The sequence below is a fragment of the Gigantopelta aegis genome, chromosome 4 (genome assembly GCF_016097555.1).
Source record: "Gigantopelta aegis isolate Gae_Host chromosome 4, Gae_host_genome, whole genome shotgun sequence".
Taxonomy (NCBI): Eukaryota; Metazoa; Mollusca; class Gastropoda; order Neomphalida; family Peltospiridae; genus Gigantopelta; species Gigantopelta aegis.
This window is the reverse complement of record NC_054702.1, coordinates 116,907,532-116,933,636: the sequence shown is the minus strand read 5'-3', so window position 1 is coordinate 116,933,636 and position 26,105 is coordinate 116,907,532. Positions and strand designations below refer to the sequence as shown.

General features: G+C 43.9%; 1 protein-coding gene and 1 non-coding gene across 2 annotated transcripts in view; one reads left to right on the top strand and one right to left on the bottom strand.

Annotated features, from left to right (window-relative positions):
* The window catches only part of LOC121370217, a 36,864-nt gene that overhangs the window by 7,966 nt on the left and 2,793 nt on the right, over positions 1-26,105 (top strand). The window contains exons 2-5 of the mRNA XM_041495338.1: positions 2,066-2,585; positions 5,949-6,089; positions 23,257-23,334; positions 24,190-24,604. Coding sequence (XP_041351272.1) covers positions 2,066-2,585; positions 5,949-6,089; positions 23,257-23,334; positions 24,190-24,604 — 1,154 coding nt within the window. The remainder of the gene's footprint in view (positions 1-2,065; positions 2,586-5,948; positions 6,090-23,256; positions 23,335-24,189; positions 24,605-26,105) is intronic.
* Trnar-ucg lies at positions 3,050-3,122 on the bottom strand. Its single transcript has one exon. It is a non-coding gene; the product is annotated as a tRNA-Arg (tRNA).

Here is a 26,105-nt window from a genome sequence, read left to right as displayed (position 1 = left end):
ATGAATTCTACAGAGTGCGACTTTGCCTTTCATATAAAATGCATTCACCGAAAAATATTAAAATTGTTCTCGAAATTATATCCACAACTACACGAAGAATCAGTGCTAATGCCAACTCGATATAAATCCGTGTTTTAATTTGGTATGCAATACATTTCCCCTTCTATTACCAAATGAATAATTATGGTGCAACGCATGGGACATCGGGTTTTATTTCTTTTTTAAATGAAATTGTGTTTTGACAATTTCGAATTTCAGCTCATAGGTCCAAAATTTTATTGTCGAATGGATAAATGATGATTCAAGTAAATTAGTTCTGGAAAGTTGTAAAGAAATATTATTTCGATTTCTCAGCATGTAAGGGACTCTTGGGATACTGTGTAACATAAAATCAGTTGCCATACCTTTCATTATTTTAAACATTGTGCACAGCTTTTTGAATTTACGCCTGGAAGTAAGTGTTGCTAATCCAGTTTGGTAGTACAAAGACTTTATGGATGCAAATTTAGGCAAACTCGTGATTAATCTAGAGTCTTCTAATTGTACTAATGTCTTCCTCCCATACTTCCGATGAATATTCTAATATCGGGCGGATAAAAGTTACACAAATGTTCAATAAGGTTTGTCGATCTAATAACTATTCGTATTTCCTAAGTACAGAAATATTTACCGAAGTCGATTACAAATATTACTGATACATGAACATATGAAAATGCATAGACCTGTATGGTTCTGGTATACTTGTTTGTTCTCATTTTTAACAATGGCGCTTCCTTTTGTTTGTTTGTTGTTTGATGTTTTGTTTTTAAAATCTTTTTCTGTATCAAATTGTACGTTGCGACTATCATAATAAGCTATTTCGAATAATAAGTGATGTTGCAATGTTTGCATCTTGAATGCCATTACTGGAGTAATCGCAGTCAGTAGCCGCATTAATGGAAATACAACAAACGCAAGCGCCCGCACCGCAATCGGACGCACCCGGGCCGCAGCTGCATTAATGGACACATAGCTTTAAGCTTAACCGTTTACCGGCCGCGAACGATGCGAGCGATTATTTTAGAAAGCATTTATTTCAGTTGCCGTATCCTAACTGGACACGTACAACGCGTCACATTAATCCGTCGCGCCGCACGCGTGCGGTTAGGATACAGCGATTCAAATGAATCATTTAAAAAATAATCACTCGCGTCGCTCGCGGCCGGTTAGAACACGGCTTTACCGGAGACATCATAACCACTAACTACAAAAATATGACTTAATTAAATACTAAGTAATTATCTATTGCAAATTTGATACTATTGGTAGTTCTAATACATAAAATGTGTCTGTTTTGTAAATGTGAATGACAAATTATTAGCGTATTCAAGTTCTAAATGATGTTTTAACAAGGTCGTAACTGCTCCCATGCAGGTACTCATGAACCACTGCAAATATGGATAAATGTATACAAATAAATGTGATCATCCACAATACTGCAAATGTTTTCAAATACATGTTCACACACACACACACACACACACACACACACATACACAGAGAGACACACACACACACACACACACACACACACACAGAGACACACACACACACACACACACACACACACAGAGACACACATACACACACACAGAGAAACACACACACACATACAGACATGCACACACACACACCGATACACACACACACACACACACACACACACACAGACACACATACAGACACACATACATACACACACACACACACATTGCACACCTATATGCTACACGTGTTTGTAGATACACGACACGTTATTGACGGTACACACTAATTAAATAAAAAATACATTGTACCTGGTATTCCAACTGGGTATTGGAGTACTGCTTAATAACATTAATATTACACACCCGTAAGTTTAATACACGCTATATACGGGTACAACATTGCATTTTATTTCAATCAGAAGTATTGAGAGAGATCTTTTATGTTTACCTCATTATGCGAGTTATATGTTGTCGATGAACAGACTGTATTAATCATGTGTATGTAATATGTAAATGTCCTTATTAGAATCTCTTTGCAGGTAGCCGATGAACACCCGCTGAGTGCCACGAACTGGTCAGACAGCCAAACTAGCACCACACCAGTACTTCGCGGTTATCACAATGATCACAGACGAAACAGATTCAAAACTAGAAACCAGGAAATTAAACGAAAACGGAGAAGGAAAAGAATACGAAACAGGAACAGACTTAATAATGCAAAGATCTCGACGGCTGTGGAAACGTCGACGTCAGCAGGTGTTACGTCATCACGTCAAGACAACGACGACGTCAACGTTGTTCGAAAGAAAACATCACGGGCGGCAGACACGGTGAAACCATCGTTTATAAACGTCATCAAGCCTTGGAAAAAAGGAACACCACAAAGCGATCACGATGACAAAACTGTGAGTGACACAGAAATGACAACGGTCAGTGTCTTGACGTCAGTTCCTGTCGTAGGCGTGGCTCCCGTTTCTCTTGGACAAACTGCCACATCTGGTCACACAGAGTCCAGTACTACCAGTCACAAAGAGATCAGCACCACACTCACAAAACATGGTCAGTTTACAAATTTAAAATTCTCCACACACATAACAGTGTTCATTTAACGAGTTAATGTTATTACATATACAAGTTTCATTTAATTAATAAAGAGTTCATTACCGCTGGTCACAAAGACGTGATGCACGGTCGATCTGGGATCGATCACCGTCGGTGGGCCTATTGGGCTATTTCTCGTTCCAGGCAGTGCACCACGACTGGTATATCAAATGCCGTAGTATGTACTACGGGGCTGTCTGTGGGATGGTGCATATAAAAGAACTCTTGCTGCTAATCGAAAAAGAGTAGCCCATGAAGTGGCGACAGCGGGGTTTTCTCTCAATATCTGTGAGGTCCTTAACCATATGTCTGACGCCATATAACCGTAAATAAAATGTGTTGAGTGCGTCGTTAAATAAAACATTTCTTTCTTTCTTTCAAAGACGTGACCACCAATAAATTGTAAATATGAGAAAAAATAACGACCCCGACGAGATTCGAACTCGCAATCTTCTGATTCGAAGTCAGACGCCTTATCCATTAGGCCACGAGGCCACGGATAGTTATCGCGAATTTTCAGTAATCAATGACGTTAATTTACTTTAATAACTTTTGTGTTGTGTAACAATACTCTGTCAAAAAAGAAACGCATAAGCGAAATATTCATGGAATTATCTCTTTAATACAAAATGGCATGATTTCATTATTTATGATCGTATCACAGTAAATTTTGACATGCGTATGTGACAATGTTCTTCTATGGACTGACGGCAGTGGAGGCATTTTCGTCACCAAATAGCATCGCACGAGGGCGCTGAAATAAGTACCTTGTGTGGCCACCAGCAGCAGCAAACACTGCGCGACATCTCCTTGGCATAGACTGAATGAGTCTCTGAATCCGGGCACGTGGAATCCTAGCCCATTCTTCCTGCAGTGCATGTGACAGTTGCGTCTGAGGCTCTGGGACACGCTGGAGTACACGTCTGTCCAGTTCGTCTCATAGATGTTCAATGGGGTTGAGATCTGGTGATCTTGATGGCCATGGCAGCACATTAATGTTCTCATTCTGTAAGAAATCCATTGTTACACGTGCTGTATGCGGCCTGGCATTGTCCTGCTGAAAGAGTTCTCTTAGTCGATCCAAAATGGGAAGCATGTGACGGCGATGGATTTCATCCCGGTAGCGTACAGCTGTCAGGTTGCCTTGTACGAACACAAGTACACTTCTGCCGGTGTATGAGATGGCTCCCCACATCATGACACTCCCTCCACCGAATCTGTCAACTTGGGGGACGCAGTTGTTGGCAAAACGTTCATTGCGGCGTCTGTAAACACGTTGTCGTCCATCACGTCGCTGTAGAAGGAAACGTGACTCGTCGCTGAACCACACTCGGCGCCAGTTTCCCAAGTTCCACCCCTGTACATTCGTGCACCAACGAACACGTAAATGTCGATGCTGACGTCGCAGGACGGGGTCAACATACGGTCTCCTAGCCCGTAAACCAGCTTCTCGAAGTCGGTTCCGAATGGTTTGTGCAGACACACTTCTCAAACCAGGTATGCGTCCAGCAGTGTTCGTTGCTGTGGCAGTTCGGTGACACAAATGCGGAACCCGGATGCAGCGATCTTGTGCTGCAGTTGTTATGCGAGGTCTTCCACTTCTGGGCCGGTCTTCAGCTGATTGAAACTGCTGGTACATGTCCCAGAGACGTGAAATGGTGCTCTGATGAACGTTCATGTGGCGTGCAACTGCTGACTGCGATTGCAGTGTTTCGATTCGGCAGACTTAGTCTTGGCATCTTGTAACTGGTCTACGTTGAAATCGAAATGAGCAATCATTGCGAGTATTGCAGCTTTAAATACCCATCACTACCCCAATCTTTCACGCCGATTTCCTGCAATTGTCGCACAACGTGCCACAACGTGCGTTAAATTTGTTTTAGGGTGCATTTGGGCATGCTGTCCCATTCTAAGAACATTAACAAACATGGTCATTCAGCAACATTGTACAAAAAACCCCGATATTTAGTAAAATCAAACACTTTTCTTCTTTCCCTATCACCTATGCGTTTCTTTATATTTCATTAGTTCTCTCTGTCTGACTCTCTCTCTCTCTCTCTCTCTCTCTCTCTCTCTCTCTCTCTCTCTCTCTCTCTCTCTCTCTCTCTCTCTCTCTCTCTCTCTCTCTCTCTCTCTCTCTCTCTCTCTCTCTCTCATATGCGTTTAGTGTTGAGAAGATCAGGACGATCACACGAACTGTGTTCTTGGAGATGCAGGACCTGACTATCCAGTGTTAGTATGTATCAGATGTAATACACGTGTATCTGTGTTTGTAGGTGCTGGATTTAGCTCAGTCGGTTCAGTGTTCGCTGAGGTGCTTGCGTCGCAGGATCGAACCACCTCGGTGGATCCATTCAGCTGATTAGGGTTTTGTTTTCGTTACAACCAGTGCACCACAACTGGTCAAAGGCCGTGGTATGTGCTTTCCTGTCTGTGGGAAAGTGCATGCAAAAGATACCTTGCTGCATTAGGACAAATGTAGTAGTTTTCCACTGATGGCTACGTGTCAGAATTACTATTCAAACCAAATGTTTGACATCCCATAGCCGATGATTAAGTAATCAATGTGCTCCAGTGGTGTCGTTGAACAAAACAGACTTTAACTTTCTGTGTTTGTAGCTGCAGTTGATGAGACTATGTGGTTGTGGTGTCCTGTAACCAGAGATAGTACCAATATGTGTGTATCTGTGTTTGTAGCTTCAGTAGATGAGACCAGGTGGTTGTGGTGTCCTGTAACCAGAGATAGTACCAACATGTGTGTATCTGTGTTTGTAGCTGCAGTAGATGAGACCAGGTGGTTGTGGTGTCCTGTAACCAGAGATAGTACCAATATGTGTGTATCTGTGTTTGTAGCTGCAGTAGATGAGACCAGGTGGTTGTGGTGTCCTGTAACCAGAGATAGTACCAATATGTGTGTACCTGTGTTTGTAGCTGCAGTAGATGAGACCAGGTGGTTGTGGTGTCCTGTAACCAGAGATAGTACCAATATGTGTGTATCTGTGTTTGTAGCTGCAGTAGATGAGACCAGGTGGTTGTGGTGTCCTGTAACCATAGATAGTACCAATATGTGTGTATCTGTGTTTGTAGCTGCAGTAGATGAGACCAGGTGGTTGTGGTGTCCTGTAACCAGAGATAGTACCAATATGTGTGTATCTGTGTTTGTAGCTGCAGTAGATGAGACCAGGTGGTTGTGGTGTCCTGTAACCAGAGATAGTACCAATATGTGTGTACCTGTGTTTGTAGCTGCAGTAGATGAGACCAGGTGGTTGTGGTGTCCTGTAACCACAGATAGTACCAATATGTGTGTATCTGTGTTTGTAGCTACAGCAGACGCGACTCGGTGGTCGTCGTGGGGGTCGTGCAGCATCACGTGCGGAGTGGGTCAGCAGGAGAGGACGAGGAGCTGCGGCTCACACTGCCAGGAGATCGAATCTAAACCCTGTCTCCTAGAACCGTGTGCAGGTCGGTATCGAGTCTAAACCGTGTCTCCTAGAACCGTACGCAGGTCGGTATCAAGTCTAAACCCTGTCTCCTAGAACCGTGTCCAGGTCGGTATCGAATCTAAACCCTGTCTACTACAACCGTGTGCAGGTCGGTATCGAATCTAAACCCCGTCTGTTAGAACCGTGTGCAGATCAGTATCTAAACCCTGTCTCCTAGAACCGTGTGCAGATCAGTATCTAAACCCCGTCTGTTAGAACCATGTGAAGATCAGTATCTAAACCCTGTCTCCTAGAACCGTGTGCAGATCAGTATCTAAACCCCGTCTGTTATAACCATGTGCAGATCACTATCTAAACCCCGTCTGTTAGAACCATGTGCAGATCAGTATCTAAACCCCGTCTCCTAGAACCGTGTGCAGATCAGTATCTAAACCCCGTCTGTTAGAACAGTGTGCAGATCAGTATCTAAACCCCGTCTGTTAGAACCGTGTGCAGATCAGTATCTAAACCCCGTCTGTTAGAACCGTGTGCAGATCAGTATCTAAACCCTGTCTGTTAGAACCATGTGCAGATCAGTATCTAAACCCCGTCTCCTAGAACCGTGTGCAGATCAGTATCTAAACCCCGTCTGTTAGAACCATGTGCAGATCAGTATCTAAATCCTGTCTGTTAGAACCATGTGCAGATCAGTATCTAAACCCTGTCTCCTAGAACCGTGTGCAGATCAGTATCTAAACCCCGTCTGTTAGAACCGTGTGCAGATCAGTATCTAAACCCCGTCTGTTAGAACAGTGTGCAGATCAGTATCTAAACCCCGTCTGTTAGAACTGTGTAGATCAGTATCTAAACCCTGTCTCCTAGAACCGTGTGCAGATCAGTATCTAAACCCCGTCTGTTAGAACCGTGTGCAGATCAGTATCTAAATCCCGTCTCCTAGAACCGTGTGCAGATCAGTATCTAAACCCCGTCTGTTAGAACTGTGTAGATCAGTATCTAAATCCCGTCTCCTAGAACCGTGTGCAGATCAGTATCTAAACCCCGTCTGTTTGAACCATGTGCAGATCAGTATCTAAACCCCGTCTGTTAGAACTGTGTGCAGATCAGTATCTAAACCCTGTCTGTTAGAACCGTGTGCAGATCAGTATCTAAACCCCGTCTCCTAGATCAGTATCTAAACCCCGTCTGTGCAGATCAGTATCTAAACCCCGTCTGTTAGAACCGTGTGCAGATCAGTATCTAAACCCCGTCTGTTAGAACTGTGCAGATCAGTATCTAAACCCTGTCTGTTAGAACCGTGTGCAGATCAGTATCTAAACCCCGTCTGTTAGAACCGTGTGCAGATCAGTATCTAAACCCCGTCTGTTAGAACCATGTGCAGATCAGTATCTAAACCCTGTCTGTTAGAACCATGTGCAGATCAGTATCTAAACCCCGTCTGTTAGAACCGTGTGCAGATCAGTATCTAAACCCCGTCTGTTAGAACAGTATCTAAACCCCGTCTGTTATGTGCAGATCAGTATCTAAACCCCGTCTGTGAGAACCGTGTGCAGATCAGTATCTAAACCCCGTCTCCTAGAACAGTGTGCAGATCAGTATCTAAACCATGTCTGTTAGAACCATGTGCAGATCAGTATCTAAACCCTGTCTGTTAGAACCATGTGCAGATCAATATCTAAACCCTGTCTCCTAGAACCGTGTGCAGATCAGTATTTAAACCCTGTCTGTTAGAACAGTGTGCAGATCAGTATCTAAACCCTGTCTGTTAGAACCATGTGCAGATCAATATCTAAACCCTGTCTCCTAGAACCGTGTGCAGATCAGTATCTAAACCCCGTCTGTTAGAACCATGTGCAGATCAGTATCTAAACCCCGTCTGTTAGAACCATGTGCAGATCAGTATCTAAACCCCGTCTGTTAGAACAGTGTGCAGATCAGTATCTAAACCCTGTCTCCTAGAACAGTGTGCAGATCAGTATCTAAACCCTGTCTGTTAGAACCATGTGCAGATCAGTATCTAAACCCCGTCTGTTAGAACAGTGTGCAGATCAGTATCTAAACCCCGTCTGTTAGAACCATGTGCAGATCAGTATCTAAACCCCGTCTGTTAGAACCATGTGCAGATCACTATCTAAACCCATTCTCCTAGAACTGTGAGCAGATCAGTATCTAAACCCCGTCTGTTAGAACCGTGTGCAGATCAGTATCTAAACCCCGTCTCCTAGAACCGTGTGCAGATCAGTATCTAAACCCCGTCTCCTAGAACCGTGTGCAGATCAGTATCTAAACCCCGTCTGTTAGAACCGTGTGCAGATCAGTATTTGAACCCCGTCTGTTAGAACCGTGTGCAGATCAGTATCTAAACCCCGTCTCCTAGAACAGTGTGCAGATCAGTATTTAAACCCCGTCTGTTAGAACCGTGTGCAGATCAGTATCTAAACCCTGTCTGTTAGAACCATGTGCAGATCAGTATCTAAACCCCGTCTGTTAGAACCATGTGCAGATCAGTATCTAAACCCTGTCTCCTAGAACCGTGTGCAGATCAGTATTTAAACCCCGTCTGTTAGAACAGTGTACAGATCAGTATCTAAACACTGTCTGTTAGAACCATGTGCAGATCAGTATCTAAACCCCGTCTGTTAGAACCATGTGCAGATCAGTATCTAAAGCCCGTCTGTTAGAACAGTGTGCAGATCAGTATCTAAAGCCCGTCTGTTAGAACCATGTGCAGATCAGTATTTAAACCCCGTCTCCTAGAACAGTGTGCAGATCAGTATCTAAACCCCGTCTCCTAGAACAGTGTGCAGATCAGTATCTAAACCCCGTCTGTTAGAACAGTGTGCAGATCAGTATCTAAACCCCGTCTCCTAGAACAGTGTGCAGATCAGTATCTAAACCCCGTCTGTTAGAACCATGTGCAGATCAGTATTTAAACCCCGTCTGTTAGAACCGTGTGCAGATCAGTATCTAAACCCTGTCTGTTAGAACCATGTGCAGATCACTATCTAAACCCCGTCTGTTAGAACCATGTGCAGATCAGTATCTAAACCCCGTCTGTTAGAACCATGTGCAGATCAGTATCTAAACCCTGTCTCCTAGAACCGTGTGCAGATCAGTATTTAAACCCCGTCTGTTAGAACAGTGTACAGATCAGTATCTAAACCCTGTCTGTTAGAACCATGTGCAGATCAGTATCTAAACCCCGTCTGTTAGAACCATGTGCAGATCAGTATCTAAAGCCCGTCTGTTAGAACAGTGTGCAGATCAGTATCTAAACCCCGTCTGTTAGAACTGTGTAGATCAGTATCTAAACCCTGTCTCCTAAAACCGTGTGCAGATCAGTATCTAAACCCCGTCTGTTAGAACTGTGTAGATCAGTATCTAAACCCCGTCTCCTAGAACCATGTGTAGATCAGTATCTAAACCCTGTCTCCTAGAACCGTGTGCAGATCAGTATCTAAACCCCGTCTGTTAGAACCGTGTGCAGATCAGTATCTAAACCCCGTCTGTTAGAACAGTGTGCAGATCAGTATCTAAACCCCGTCTGTTAGAACTGTGTAGATCAGTATCTAAACCCCGTCTCCTAGAACCATGTGTAGATCAGTATCTAAACCCTGTCTCCTAGAACCGTGTGCAGATCAGTATCTAAACCCCGTCTGTTAGAACCGTGTGCAGATCAGTATCTAAATCCCGTCTCCTAGAACCGTGTGCAGATCAGTATCTAAACCCCGTCTGTTAGAACTGTGTAGATCAGTATCTAAATCCCGTCTCCTAGAACCGTGTGCAGATCAGTATCTAAACCCCGTCTGTTTGAACCATGTGCAGATCACTATCTAAACCCCGTCTGTTAGAACTGTGTAGATCAGTATCTAAACCCTGTCTCCTAGAACCGTGTGCAGATCAGTATCTAAACCCCGTCTCCTAGAACCGTGTGCAGATCAGTATCTAAACCCCGTCTGTTAGAACTGTGTGCAGATCAGTATCTAAACCCTGTCTGTTAGAACCATGTGCAGATCAGTATCTAAACCCCGTCTGTTAGAACCATGTGTAGATCAGTATCTAAACCCCGTCTGTTAGAACCGTGTACAGATCAGTATCTAAACCCCGTCTGTTAGAACCGTGTGCAGATCACTATCTAAACCCCGTCTGTAAGAACCATGTGCAGATCAGTATCTAAACCCCGTCTGTGAGAACCGTGTGCAGATCAGTATCTAAACCCTGTCTCCTAGAACAGTGTGCAGATCAGTATCTAAACCATGTCTGTTAGAACCATGTGCAGATCAGTATCTAAACCCTGTCTGTTAGAACCATGTGCAGATCAATATCTAAACCCTGTCTCCTAGAACCGTGTGCAGATCAGTATCTAAACCCTGTCTGTTAGAACAGTGTGCAGATCAGTATCTAAACCCTGTCTGTTAGAACCATGTGCAGATCAATATCTAAACCCTGTCTCCTAGAACCGTGTGCAGATCAGTATCTAAACCCCGTCTGTTAGAACCATGTGCAGATCAGTATCTAAACCCCGTCTGTTAGAACCATGTGCAGATCAGTATCTAAACCCCGTCTGTTAGAACAGTGTGCAGATCAGTATCTAAACCCTGTCTCCTAGAACAGTGTGCAGATCAGTATCTAAACCCTGTCTGTTAGAACCATGTGCAGATCAGTATCTAAACCCCGTCTGTTAGAACAGTGTGCAGATCAGTATCTAAACCCCGTCTGTTAGAACCATGTGCAGATCAGTATCTAAACCCCGTCTGTTAGAACCATGTGCAGATCACTATCTAAACCCATTCTCCTAGAACTGTGAGCAGATCAGTATCTAAACCCCGTCTGTTAGAACCGTGTGCAGATCAGTATCTAAACCCCGTCTCAGAACCGTGTGCAGATCAGTATCTAAACCCCGTCTCCTAGAACCGTGTGCAGATCAGTATCTAAACCCCGTCTCCTAGAACCGTGTGCAGATCAGTATCTAAACCCCGTCTGTTAGAACCGTGTGCAGATCAGTATTTGAACCCCGTCTGTTAGAACCGTGTGCAGATCAGTATCTAAACCCCGTCTCCTAGAACAGTGTGCAGATCAGTATTTAAACCCCGTCTGTTAGAACCGTGTGCAGATCAGTATCTAAACCCTGTCTGTTAGAACCATGTGCAGATCAGTATCTAAACCCCGTCTGTTAGAACCATGTGCAGATCAGTATCTAAACCCTGTCTCCTAGAACCGTGTGCAGATCAGTATTTAAACCCCGTCTGTTAGAACAGTGTACAGATCAGTATCTAAACCCTGTCTGTTAGAACCATGTGCAGATCAGTATCTAAACCCCGTCTGTTAGAACCATGTGCAGATCAGTATCTAAAGCCCGTCTGTTAGAACAGTGTGCAGATCAGTATCTAAAGCCCGTCTGTTAGAACCGTGTGCAGATCAGTATTTAAACCCCGTCTCCTAGAACAGTGTGCAGATCAGTATCTAAACCCCGTCTCCTAGAACAGTGTGCAGATCAGTATCTAAACCCCGTCTGTTAGAACAGTGTGCAGATCAGTATCTAAACCCCGTCTCCTAGAACAGTGTGCAGATCAGTATCTAAACCCCGTCTGTTAGAACCATGTGCAGATCAGTATTTAAACCCCGTCTGTTAGAACCGTGTGCAGATCAGTATCTAAACCCTGTCTGTTAGAACCATGTGCAGATCACTATCTAAACCCCGTCTGTTAGAACCATGTGCAGATCAGTATCTAAACCCCGTCTGTTAGAACCATGTGCAGATCAGTATCTAAACCCTGTCTCCTAGAACCGTGTGCAGATCAGTATTTAAACCCCGTCTGTTAGAACAGTGTACAGATCAGTATCTAAACCCTGTCTGTTAGAACCATGTGCAGATCAGTATCTAAACCCCGTCTGTTAGAACCATGTGCAGATCAGTATCTAAAGCCCGTCTGTTAGAACAGTGTGCAGATCAGTATCTAAACCCCGTCTGTTAGAACTGTGTAGATCAGTATCTAAACCCTGTCTCCTAAAACCGTGTGCAGATCAGTATCTAAACCCCGTCTGTTAGAACTGTGTAGATCAGTATCTAAACCCCGTCTCCTAGAACCATGTGTAGATCAGTATCTAAACCCTGTCTCCTAGAACCGTGTGCAGATCAGTATCTAAACCCCGTCTGTTAGAACCGTGTGCAGATCAGTATCTAAACCCCGTCTGTTAGAACAGTGTGCAGATCAGTATCTAAACCCCGTCTGTTAGAACTGTGTAGATCAGTATCTAAACCCTGTCTCCTAAAACCGTGTGCAGATCAGTATCTAAACCCCGTCTGTTAGAACTGTGTAGATCAGTATCTAAACCCCGTCTCCTAGAACCATGTGTAGATCAGTATCTAAACCCTGTCTCCTAGAACCGTGTGCAGATCAGTATCTAAACCCCGTCTGTTAGAACCGTGTGCAGATCAGTATCTAAATCCCGTCTCCTAGAACCGTGTGCAGATCAGTATCTAAACCCCGTCTGTTAGAACTGTGTAGATCAGTATCTAAATCCCGTCTCCTAGAACCGTGTGCAGATCAGTATCTAAACCCCGTCTGTTTGAACCATGTGCAGATCACTATCTAAACCCCGTCTGTTAGAACTGTGTAGATCAGTATCTAAACCCTGTCTCCTAGAACCGTGTGCAGATCAGTATCTAAACCCCGTCTCCTAGAACCGTGTGCAGATCAGTATCTAAACCCCGTCTGTTAGAACTGTGTGCAGATCAGTATCTAAACCCTGTCTGTTAGAACCATGTGCAGATCAGTATCTAAACCCCGTCTGTTAGAACCATGTGTAGATCAGTATCTAAACCCCGTCTGTTAGAACCGTGTACAGATCAGTATCTAAACCCCGTCTGTTAGAACCGTGTGCAGATCACTATCTAAACCCCGTCTGTAAGAACCATGTGCAGATCAGTATCTAAACCCCGTCTGTGAGAACCGTGTGCAGATCAGTATCTAAACCCCGTCTCCTAGAACAGTGTGCAGATCAGTATCTAAACCATGTCTGTTAGAACCATGTGCAGATCAGTATCTAAACCCTGTCTGTTAGAACCATGTGCAGATCAATATCTAAACCCTGTCTCCTAGAACCGTGTGCAGATCAGTATTTAAACCCTGTCTGTTAGAACAGTGTGCAGATCAGTATCTAAACCCTGTCTGTTAGAACCATGTGCAGATCAGTATCTAAACCCCGTCTGTTAGAACCATGTGCAGATCAGTATCTAAAGCCCGTCTGTTAGAACAGTGTGCAGATCAGTATCTAAAGCCCGTCTGTTAGAACCGTGTGCAGATCAGTATTTAAACCCCGTCTCCTAGAACAGTGTGCAGATCAGTATCTAAACCCCGTCTCCTAGAACAGTGTGCAGATCAGTATCTAAACCCCGTCTGTTAGAACAGTGTGCAGATCAGTATCTAAACCCCGTCTCCTAGAACAGTGTGCAGATCAGTATCTAAACCCCGTCTGTTAGAACCATGTGCAGATCAGTATCTAAACCCCGTCTGTTAGAACCGTGTGCAGATCAGTATCTAAACCCTGTCTGTTAGAACCATGTGCAGATCAGTATCTAAACCCCGTCTGTTAGAACCATGTGCAGATCAGTATCTAAACCCCGTCTGTTAGAACCATGTGCAGATCAGTATCTAAACCCTGTCTCCTAGAACCGTGTGCAGATCAGTATCTAAACCCCGTCTGTTAGAACAGTGTACAGATCAGTATCTAAACCCTGTCTGTTAGAACCATGTGCAGATCAGTATCTAAACCCCGTCTGTTAGAACCATGTGCAGATCAGTATCTAAAGCCCGTCTGTTAGAACAGTGTGCAGATCAGTATCTAAACCCCGTCTGTTAGAACTGTGTAGATCAGTATCTAAACCCTGTCTCCTAAAACCGTGTGCAGATCAGTATCTAAACCCCGTCTGTTAGAACTGTGTAGATCAGTATCTAAACCCCGTCTCCTAGAACCATGTGTAGATCAGTATCTAAACCCTGTCTCCTAGAACCGTGTGCAGATCAGTATCTAAACCCCGTCTGTTAGAACCGTGTGCAGATCAGTATCTAAACCCCGTCTGTTAGAACAGTGTGCAGATCAGTATCTAAACCCCGTCTGTTAGAACTGTGTAGATCAGTATCTAAACCCTGTCTCCTAAAACCGTGTGCAGATCAGTATCTAAACCCCGTCTGTTAGAACTGTGTAGATCAGTATCTAAACCCCGTCTCCTAGAACCATGTGTAGATCAGTATCTAAACCCTGTCTCCTAGAACCGTGTGCAGATCAGTATCTAAACCCCGTCTGTTAGAACCGTGTGCAGATCAGTATCTAAATCCCGTCTCCTAGAACCGTGTGCAGATCAGTATCTAAACCCCGTCTGTTAGAACTGTGTAGATCAGTATCTAAATCCCGTCTCCTAGAACCGTGTGCAGATCAGTATCTAAACCCCGTCTGTTTGAACCATGTGCAGATCACTATCTAAACCCCGTCTGTTAGAACTGTGTAGATCAGTATCTAAACCCTGTCTCCTAGAACCGTGTGCAGATCAGTATCTAAACCCCGTCTCCTAGAACCGTGTGCAGATCAGTATCTAAACCCCGTCTGTTAGAACTGTGTGCAGATCAGTATCTAAACCCTGTCTGTTAGAACCATGTGCAGATCAGTATCTAAACCCCGTCTGTTAGAACCATGTGTAGATCAGTATCTAAACCCCGTCTGTTAGAACCGTGTACAGATCAGTATCTAAACCCCGTCTGTTAGAACCGTGTGCAGATCACTATCTAAACCCCGTCTGTAAGAACCATGTGCAGATCAGTATCTAAACCCCGTCTGTGAGAACCGTGTGCAGATCAGTATCTAAACCCTGTCTCCTAGAACAGTGTGCAGATCAGTATCTAAACCATGTCTGTTAGAACCATGTGCAGATCAGTATCTAAACCCTGTCTGTTAGAACCATGTGCAGATCAGTATCTAAACCCTGTCTCCTAGAACCGTGTGCAGATCAGTATCTAAACCCTGTCTGTTAGAACAGTGTGTGATCAGATCAGTATCTAAACCCTGTCTGTTAGAACCATGTGCAGATCAATATCTAAACCCTGTCTCCTAGAACCGTGTGCAGATCAGTATCTAAACCCCGTCTGTTAGAACCATGTGCAGATCAGTATCTAAACCCCGTCTGTTAGAACCATGTGCAGATCAGTATCTAAACCCCGTCTGTTAGAACAGTGTGCAGATCAGTATCTAAACCCTGTCTCCTAGAACAGTGTGCAGATCAGTATCTAAACCCTGTCTGTTAGAACCATGTGCAGATCAGTATCTAAACCCCGTCTGTTAGAACAGTGTGCAGATCAGTATCTAAACCCCGTCTGTTAGAACCATGTGCAGATCAGTATCTAAACCCCGTCTGTTAGAACCATGTGCAGATCAGTATCTAAACCCATTCTCCTAGAACTGTGAGCAGATCAGTATCTAAACCCCGTCTGTTAGAACCGTGTGCAGATCAGTATCTAAACCCCGTCTCCTAGAACCGTGTGCAGATCAGTATCTAAACCCCGTCTCCTAGAACCGTGTGCAGATCAGTATCTAAACCCCGTCTCCTAGAACCGTGTGCAGATCAGTATCTAAACCCCGTCTGTTAGAACCGTGTGCAGATCAGTATCTAAACCCCGTCTGTTAGAACCGTGTGCAGATCAGTATCTAAACCCCGTCTCCTAGAACAGTGTGCAGATCAGTATTTAAACCCCGTCTGTTAGAACCGTGTGCAGATCAGTATCTAAACCCTGTCTGTTAGAACCATGTGCAGATCAGTATCTAAACCCCGTCTGTTAGAACCATGTGCAGATCAGTATCTAAACCCTGTCTCCTAGAACCGTGTGCAGATCAGTATTTAAACCCCGTCTGTTAGAACAGTGTGCAGATCAGTATCTAAACCCTGTCTGTTAGAACCATGTGCAGATCAGTATCTAAACCCCGTCTGTTAGAACCATGTGCAGATCAGTATCTAAAGCCGTCTGTTAGAACCATGTGCAGATCAGTATCTAAACCCCGTCTGTTAGAACCGTGTGCAGATCAGTATTTAAACCCCGTCTCCTAGAACAGTGTGCAGATCAGTATCTAAACCCCGTCTCCTAGAACAGTGTGCAGATCAGTATCTAAACCCCGTCTGTTAGAACAGTGTGCAGATCAGTATCTAAACCCCGTCTCTAGAACAGTGTGCAGATCAGTATCTAAACCCCGTCTGTTAGAACCATGTGCAGATCAGTATTTAAACCCCGTCTGTTAGAACCGTGTGCAGATCAGTATCTAAACCCTGTCTGTTAGAACCATGTGCAGATCAGTATCTAAACCCCGTCTGTTAGAACCATGTGCAGATCAGTATCTAAAGCCCGTCTGTTAGAACAGTGTGCAGATCAGTATCTAAAGCCCGTCTGTTAGAACCGTGTGCAGATCAGTATTTAAACCCCGTCTCCTAGAACAGTGTGCAGATCAGTATCTAAACCCCGTCTCCTAGAACAGTGTGCAGATCAGTATCTAAACCCCGTCTGTTAGAACAGTGTGCAGATCAGTATCTAAACCCCGTCTCCTAGAACAGTGTGCAGATCAGTATCTAAACCCCGTCTGTTAGAACCATGTGCAGATCAGTATTTAAACCCCGTCTGTTAGAACCGTGTGCAGATCAGTATCTAAACCCTGTCTGTTAGAACCATGTGCAGATCACTATCTAAACCCCGTCTGTTAGAACCATGTGCAGATCAGTATCTAAACCCCGTCTGTTAGAACCATGTGCAGATCAGTATCTAAACCCTGTCTCCTAGAACCGTGTGCAGATCAGTATTTAAACCCCGTCTGTTAGAACAGTGTACAGATCAGTATCTAAACCCTGTCTGTTAGAACCATGTGCAGATCAGTATCTAAACCCCGTCTGTTAGAACCATGTGCAGATCAGTATCTAAAGCCCGTCTGTTAGAACAGTGTGCAGATCAGTATCTAAACCCCGTCTGTTAGAACTGTGTAGATCAGTATCTAAACCCTGTCTCCTAAAACCGTGTGCAGATCAGTATCTAAACCCCGTCTGTTAGAACTGTGTAGATCAGTATCTAAACCCCGTCTCCTAGAACCATGTGTAGATCAGTATCTAAACCCTGTCTCCTAGAACCGTGTGCAGATCAGTATCTAAACCCCGTCTGTTAGAACCGTGTGCAGATCAGTATCTAAACCCCGTCTGTTAGAACAGTGTGCAGATCAGTATCTAAACCCCGTCTGTTAGAACTGTGTAGATCAGTATCTAAACCCTGTCTCCTAAAACCGTGTGCAGATCAGTATCTAAACCCCGTCTGTTAGAACTGTGTAGATCAGTATCTAAACCCCGTCTCCTAGAACCATGTGTAGATCAGTATCTAAACCCTGTCTCCTAGAACCGTGTGCAGATCAGTATCTAAACCCCGTCTGTTAGAACCGTGTGCAGATCAGTATCTAAATCCCGTCTCCTAGAACCGTGTGCAGATCAGTATCTAAACCCCGTCTGTTAGAACTGTGTAGATCAGTATCTAAATCCCGTCTCCTAGAACCGTGTGCAGATCAGTATCTAAACCCCGTCTGTTTGAACCATGTGCAGATCACTATCTAAACCCCGTCTGTTAGAACTGTGTAGATCAGTATCTAAACCCTGTCTCCTAGAACCGTGTGCAGATCAGTATCTAAACCCCGTCTCCTAGAACCGTGTGCAGATCAGTATCTAAACCCCGTCTGTTAGAACTGTGTGCAGATCAGTATCTAAACCCTGTCTGTTAGAACCATGTGCAGATCAGTATCTAAACCCCGTCTGTTAGAACCATGTGTAGATCAGTATCTAAACCCCGTCTGTTAGAACCGTGTACAGATCAGTATCTAAACCCCGTCTGTTAGAACCGTGTGCAGATCACTATCTAAACCCCGTCTGTAAGAACCATGTGCAGATCAGTATCTAAACCCCGTCTGTGAGAACCGTGTGCAGATCAGTATCTAAACCCCGTCTCCTAGAACAGTGTGCAGATCAGTATCTAAACCATGTCTGTTAGAACCATGTGCAGATCAGTATCTAAACCCTGTCTGTTAGAACCATGTGCAGATCAATATCTAAACCCTGTCTCCTAGAACCGTGTGCAGATCAGTATTTAAACCCTGTCTGTTAGAACAGTGTGCAGATCAGTATCTAAACCCTGTCTGTTAGAACCATGTGCAGATCAATATCTAAACCCTGTCTCCTAGAACCGTGTGCAGATCAGTATCTAAACCCCGTCTGTTAGAACCATGTGCAGATCAGTATCTAAACCCCGTCTGTTAGAACCATGTGCAGATCAGTATCTAAACCCCGTCTGTTAGAACAGTGTGCAGATCAGTATCTAAACCCTGTCTCCTAGAACAGTGTGCAGATCAGTATCTAAACCCTGTCTGTTAGAACCATGTGCAGATCAGTATCTAAACCCCGTCTCCTAGAACAGTGTGCAGATCAGTATCTAAACCCCGTCTGTTAGAACCATGTGCAGATCAGTATTTAAACCCCGTCTGTTAGAACCGTGTGCAGATCAGTATCTAAACCCTGTCTGTTAGAACCATGTGCAGATCACTATCTAAACCCCGTCTGTTAGAACCATGTGCAGATCAGTATCTAAACCCCGTCTGTTAGAACCATGTGCAGATCAGTATCTAAACCCTGTCTCCTAGAACCGTGTGCAGATCAGTATTTAAACCCCGTCTGTTAGAACAGTGTACAGATCAGTATCTAAACCCTGTCTGTTAGAACCATGTGCAGATCAGTATCTAAACCCCGTCTGTTAGAACCATGTGCAGATCAGTATCTAAAGCCCGTCTGTTAGAACAGTGTGCAGATCAGTATCTAAACCCCGTCTGTTAGAACTGTGTAGATCAGTATCTAAACCCTGTCTCCTAAAACCGTGTGCAGATCAGTATCTAAACCCCGTCTGTTAGAACTGTGTAGATCAGTATCTAAACCCCGTCTCCTAGAACCATGTGTAGATCAGTATCTAAACCCTGTCTCCTAGAACCGTGTGTGGATCAGTATCTAAACCCCGTCTGTTAGAACCGTGTGCAGATCAGTATCTAAACCCCGTCTGTTAGAACAGTGTGCAGATCAGTATCTAAACCCCGTCTGTTAGAACTGTGTAGATCAGTATCTAAACCCTGTCTCCTAAAACCGTGTGCAGATCAGTATCTAAACCCCGTCTGTTAGAACTGTGTAGATCAGTATCTAAACCCCGTCTCCTAGAACCATGTGTAGATCAGTATCTAAACCCTGTCTCCTAGAACCGTGTGCAGATCAGTATCTAAACCCCGTCTGTTAGAACCGTGTGCAGATCAGTATCTAAATCCCGTCTCCTAGAACCGTGTGCAGATCAGTATCTAAACCCCGTCTGTTAGAACTGTGTAGATCAGTATCTAAATCCCGTCTCCTAGAACCGTGTGCAGATCAGTATCTAAACCCCGTCTGTTTGAACCATGTGCAGATCACTATCTAAACCCCGTCTGTTAGAACTGTGTAGATCAGTATCTAAACCCTGTCTCCTAGAACCGTGTGCAGATCAGTATCTAAACCCCGTCTCCTAGAACCGTGTGCAGATCAGTATCTAAACCCCGTCTGTTAGAACTGTGTGCAGATCAGTATCTAAACCCTGTCTGTTAGAACCATGTGCAGATCAGTATCTAAACCCCGTCTGTTAGAACCATGTGTAGATCAGTATCTAAACCCCGTCTGTTAGAACCGTGTACAGATCAGTATCTAAACCCCGTCTGTTAGAACCGTGTGCAGATCACTATCTAAACCCCGTCTGTAAGAACCATGTGCAGATCAGTATCTAAACCCCGTCTGTGAGAACCGTGTGCAGATCAGTATCTAAACCCCGTCTCCTAGAACAGTGTGCAGATCAGTATCTAAACCATGTCTGTTAGAACCATGTGCAGATCAGTATCTAAACCCTGTCTGTTAGAACCATGTGCAGATCAATATCTAAACCCTGTCTCCTAGAACCGTGTGCAGATCAGTATTTAAACCCTGTCTGTTAGAACAGTGTGCAGATCAGTATCTAAACCCTGTCTGTTAGAACCATGTGCAGATCAATATCTAAACCCTGTCTCCTAGAACCGTGTGCAGATCAGTATCTAAACCCCGTCTGTTAGAACCATGTGCAGATCAGTATCTAAACCCCGTCTGTTAGAACCATGTGCAGATCAGTATCTAAACCCCGTCTGTTAGAACAGTGTGCAGATCAGTATCTAAACCCTGTCTCCTAGAACAGTGTGCAGATCAGTATCTAAACCCTGTCTGTTAGAACCATGTGCAGATCAGTATCTAAACCCCGTCTGTTAGAACAGTGTGCAGATCAGTATCTAAACCCCGTCTGTTAGAACCATGTGCAGATCAGTATCTAAACCCCGTCTGTTAGAACCATGTGCAGATCACTATCTAAACCCATTCTCCTAGAACTGTGAGCAGATCAGTATCTAAACCCCGTCTGTTAGAACCGTGTGCAGATCAGTATCTAAACCCCGTCTCCTAGAACCGTGTGCAGATCAGTATCTAAACCCCGTCTCCTAGAACCGTGTGCAGATCAGTATCTAAACCCCGTCTCCTAGAACCGTGTGCAGATCAGTATCTAAACCCCGTCTGTTAGAACCGTGTGCAGATCAGTATTTGAACCCCGTCTGTTAGAACCGTGTACAGATCAGTATCTAAACCCCGTCTCCTAGAACAGTGTGCAGATCAGTATTTAAACCCCGTCTGTTAGAACCGTGTGCAGATCAGTATCTAAACCCTGTCTGTTAGAACCATGTGCAGATCAGTATCTAAACCCCGTCTGTTAGAACCATGTGCAGATCAGTATCTAAACCCTGTCTCCTAGAACCGTGTGCAGATCAGTATCTAAACCCCGTCTGTTAGAACCATGTGCAGATCAGTATCTAAAGCCCGTCTGTTAGAACAGTGTGCAGATCAGTATCTAAAGCCCGTCTGTTAGAACCGTGTGCAGATCAGTATTTAAACCCCGTCTCGTAGAACAGTGTGCAGATCAGTATCTAAACCCCGTCTCCTAGAACAGTGTGCAGATCAGTATCTAAACCCCGTCTGTTAGAACAGTGTGCAGATCAGTATCTAAACCCCGTCTCCTAGAACAGTGTGCAGATCAGTATCTAAACCCCGTCTGTTAGAACCATGTGCAGATCAGTATTTAAACCCCGTCTGTTAGAACCGTGTGCAGATCAGTATCTAAACCCTGTCTGTTAGAACCATGTGCAGATCACTATCTAAACCCCGTCTGTTAGAACCATGTGCAGATCAGTATCTAAACCCCGTCTGTTAGAACCATGTGCAGATCAGTATCTAAACCCTGTCTCCTAGAACCGTGTGCAGATCAGTATTTAAACCCCGTCTGTTAGAACAGTGTACAGATCAGTATCTAAACCCTGTCTGTTAGAACCATGTGCAGATCAGTATCTAAACCCCGTCTGTTAGAACCATGTGCAGATCAGTATCTAAAGCCCGTCTGTTAGAACAGTGTGCAGATCAGTATCTAAAGCCCGTCTGTTAGAACCGTGTGCAGATCAGTATTTAAACCCCGTCTCCTAGAACAGTGTGCAGATCAGTATCTAAACCCCGTCTGTTAGAACCATGTGCAGATCAGTATCTAAACCCCGTCTGTTAGAACCGTGTGCAGATCAGTATCTAAACCCCGTCTCCTAGAACCGTGTGCAGATCACTATCTAAACCCCGTCTGTTAGAACCGTGTGCAGATCACTATCTAAACCCCGTCTGTTAGAACCGTGTGCAGATCACTATCTAAACCCCGTCTGTTAGAACCGTGTGCAGATCAGTATCTAAACCCCGTCTGTTAGAACCGTGTGCAGATCACTATCTAAACCCCGTCTGTTAGAACCGTGTGCAGATCACTATCTAAACCCCGTCTGTTAGAACCGTGTGCAGATCACTATCTAAACCCCGTCTGTTAGAACCGTGTGCAGATCACTATCTAAACCCCGTCTCCTAGAACCGTGTGCAGATCGGTATCTAAACCCCGTCTGTTAGAACCATGTGCAGATCACTATCTAAACCCCGTCTGTTAGAACCATGTGCAGATCAGTATCTAAACCCCGTGTCCTAGAATCGTGTTGAGATCAGTATCTAAACCCCGTCTCCTAGAACCGTATTCAAGTCGGTATCGAAGTCTAAACCCTGTGTATCAGAAAGACCATCAACAAAAGGAGTCGGGCCAGAAACTATTAATCTAGCACCTTACAAAAGCTTGTCATTTCCGTGCAGTGGTCCAATAGTTGTAAGCAGCCTGATTTAAGTGACATTCTTTGAAGTATACTCATGGTAGTAGATAACACATTTAGTTTATAATATTTCGTATACACATAGTAGTAGATAACACACTTAGTTTATAATATTTCGTATACACATAGTAGTAGATAACACACTTAGTTTATAATATTTCGTACAGCAGATCAAGTCCACTACATCTATCAAGGCACACAGTAACGTAATTTATTGGAGTTTCGTGCAGGGTAGCGCTTAATTGAGACTAGTTGCACATGTCATGTCATGTCACAGGGTTTTACGGCTCCTCCGTCCATGACAGGAAAGGTGTGGCGGGGGGGGGGGGGGGAGGAGGGACCGCCTGCACTGGCAGGTGCAAGGGAGCAGGCGGGGGACTAGTTGCACATGACCAAGTATATTATATAGGCCTACATTTGACAGATGCCACTGGAATAACCGATGTCATCATAGTGAGACAGTACCAGTGCTGAGTTCAGCCAGACCAAGCAGAAAAACGTCCGCTGACTGATTTATGCGCGCTTCAGGTTAACAAGAATGACCACTTCGGAAACCAGTCAAAATAGTTGGCAAACGTTAGCGAAAAACGGCTGGCTGAACTTAGGGCGGTACTCGCCACCCAAACTGTATGTGACTCCGTCATTACATCTTGTCACATGCAGTTTTGATTCTGTCACTACTTAAGACATTTGACCAACTTACCTAAAATGTTTGTAACCACAAATGGGTAATACCCATATGATATTAGGTGCACAATATTATTATATTGGTATTATATAACTATTTCCCAAGTTATTAAAAGTAAAAAGGGGTTCAGGTTTTGGCAGGTAAGTTAATGTTGTAGTTGTAATTGTTGTTGCAGGTGATGACAACACGTGGCTGGACAAGTGGGCGTACTTCGAGATGCTCGACATGACCACTGACGTGGACGTGGACACTGGTGAATATTACACATATATCACAGCAGAACGTAGAGTACACAACACATGAACTGTGCATCTAGAATGATCGAAGATGAAAACACGTGTCACGGAGACAGACTACTTAAACTTCCGAGTGGTGAAATAGTCAGTGATGTGCAATAACGTGTTTACAAGCTGACCCCCTGGGGGATATTTCACTTATGATATTATACTACACAACAAATGTGTTCACGTTCAAACTGCACCCTGAAATGCACGTGCAATAAAGCTGTATTTGTCATGATGTTTACTGGGATGTAACATTCATTCACGGACTTAATAAGGGTAGGATGTTGCTCAGTATTAACGAGCTCGCCTGTTGCGCGGTCGGTCTAGAATCGATCCACTCCGTTGGGTCCATCGGGCTATTTCTCGTTCTAGCCAGTTCACCACGACTGGTATGTGCTAAGGATAGCATACACACAATTGTGTGGAAGTATATAAAAGATCCGTTAAATGAAATGAAACAAACTAAGCGGGTTTCCTCTAAGACCGATTTAACAATGTTATATGTATCTCTGTGTCCCTCTTCAGACGCGAGCGACCGATTCAACAATATTATATGTATCTCTGTGTCTCTCTTCAGACGCGAGCGACCGATTCAACAATATTATATGTATCTCTGTGTCTCTCTTCAGACGCGAGCGACCGATTCAACAATATTATATGTATCTCTGTGTCTCTCTTCAGACGCGATCGACCCGTGCGAGCGACCCGTGCGAGCAACCGATTCAACAATATTATATGTATCTCTGTGTCTCTCTTCAGACGCGAGCGACCCGTGCGAGCGACCGATTCAACAATATTATATGTATCTCTGTGTCTCTCTTCAGACGCGAGCGACCCGTGCGAGCGGTGGATGAAGTGCAGTAACAAGTCGATCCAGCACTACCTGACGAAGATCGCCGAGTTGCCGAGCTGTCCGTGCCACTACCCGATCAGCCTGGCCTTCCACGACAGCCTCTACGACGACGAGTACCAGAAGGTCTTCGTCTGGGAGGACGCCAGCGGCAGCAGCGAACGGAACGACGTCTACAGGCCGGGGGCCACATTCTGTATCCGCTCTCTGCTGCCAGAACACTCATTCTCATTGGCTGCACAGCACTGTTGCTATGACAGCCACCAGAAACTTATTACCCGTGGAAGAGATGCGGGCACCCCGAATCTCGTGAGTCCACAGATCTCGCGAGAACTGCATAAGAAGGTAGATCTTCTGCCGTGGGTCATCTGTAAAGGCGATTGGACAAGGTTTGTATATAGAACATCAGATGAGCTTGTTAAAATCTGTAACGTAGAATTAAAATATTCAGTAGATCTGTGTGATATGTGTTAATAATCCATGTACTGACAAATCCACCACCACAATAACAACAGTCACTACCAGCAGCAGTAGCATCAACATCGTCAACAACAGCAGTTTATTACATCATCTCTTGAAAGTTTGGCAGTTTTGGACATGTTCTTGCAGTTTTGTATTTCAGTTTTTACAACATTAAAAAAGAATGTATCATAATAAATGGGGACCATAAAGTCCGACCTCGGTAAATTATGTTTTCAGATTGTTATTTGCAATAACAGTTTGACAAAGCATCACAGATACTTATACACACACAAGAAGAATCGTACAGTACCTCCTTCCAAACACAGGTATACCGGGTACAGGGTCGTAGCTAGGATTTTTTGTTGGGTGGGGGGTGGGGTGGGGGACTGAGTAGTTAATAGTCTAAACTCATTAAACGGTTGAGAAGAGAATTTTCTTTAAGTTTCTAAAAAACGTTCCGCACATTTCCTACTAACGGTGGTTATTGTACTGAGGGGCGATAACTGTAGTTTCCTTAACTTTTTATAATCGCTTTGCTAGTGGCACTCCATTATTTAAAGTTTTATCTGTTAATATTTCTATTTTGAACAGAAATAAACTTAATGTCAAGATAATGCCAGCCATATGAGAAATAAACTTAATGTCAAGATAATGCCAGCCATATGAGAAATAAACTTAATGTCAAGATAATGCCAGCCATATGAGAAATAAACTTAATGTCACGATAATGCCAGCCATATGAGAAATAAACTTAATGTCACGATAATGCCAGCCATATGAGAAATAAACTTAATGTCGAGATAATGCCAGCCATATGAGAAATAAACTTAATGTCGAGATAATGCCAGCCATAACAGAAATAAACTTAATGTCGAGATAATGCCAGCCATATGAGAAATAAACTTAATGTCGAGATAATGCCAGCCATATGAGAAATAAACTTAATGTCAAGATAATGCCAGCCATATCAGAAATAAACTTAATGTCAAGATAATGCCAGCCATATCAGAAACGCATTTGAAGGCACGTGGTCTTAAAACATATGAAACCGAATTTACAAGAAAGAAAGAAAGAAAGAAAGAAAGAAATGTTTTATTTAACGACACTCTCCTGAATTTACAAGAAAGAAAGAAAGAAAGAAAGAAAGAAATGTTTTATTTAACGACACTCTCCTGAATTTACAAGAAAGAAAGAAAGAAAGAAAGAAATGTTTTATTTAACGACACTCTCCTGAATTTACAAAGCCTTTTTATCTTGCACGCGTGTAAGTACACACATTTACAATGATTAAACACCTGTTTATGACTTACACGCGTGTAAGTACACACATTTACAGTGATTAAACACCTGTTTATGACTTACACGCGTGTAAGTACACACATTTACAGTGATTAAACACCTGTTTATGACTTACACGCGTGTAAGTAC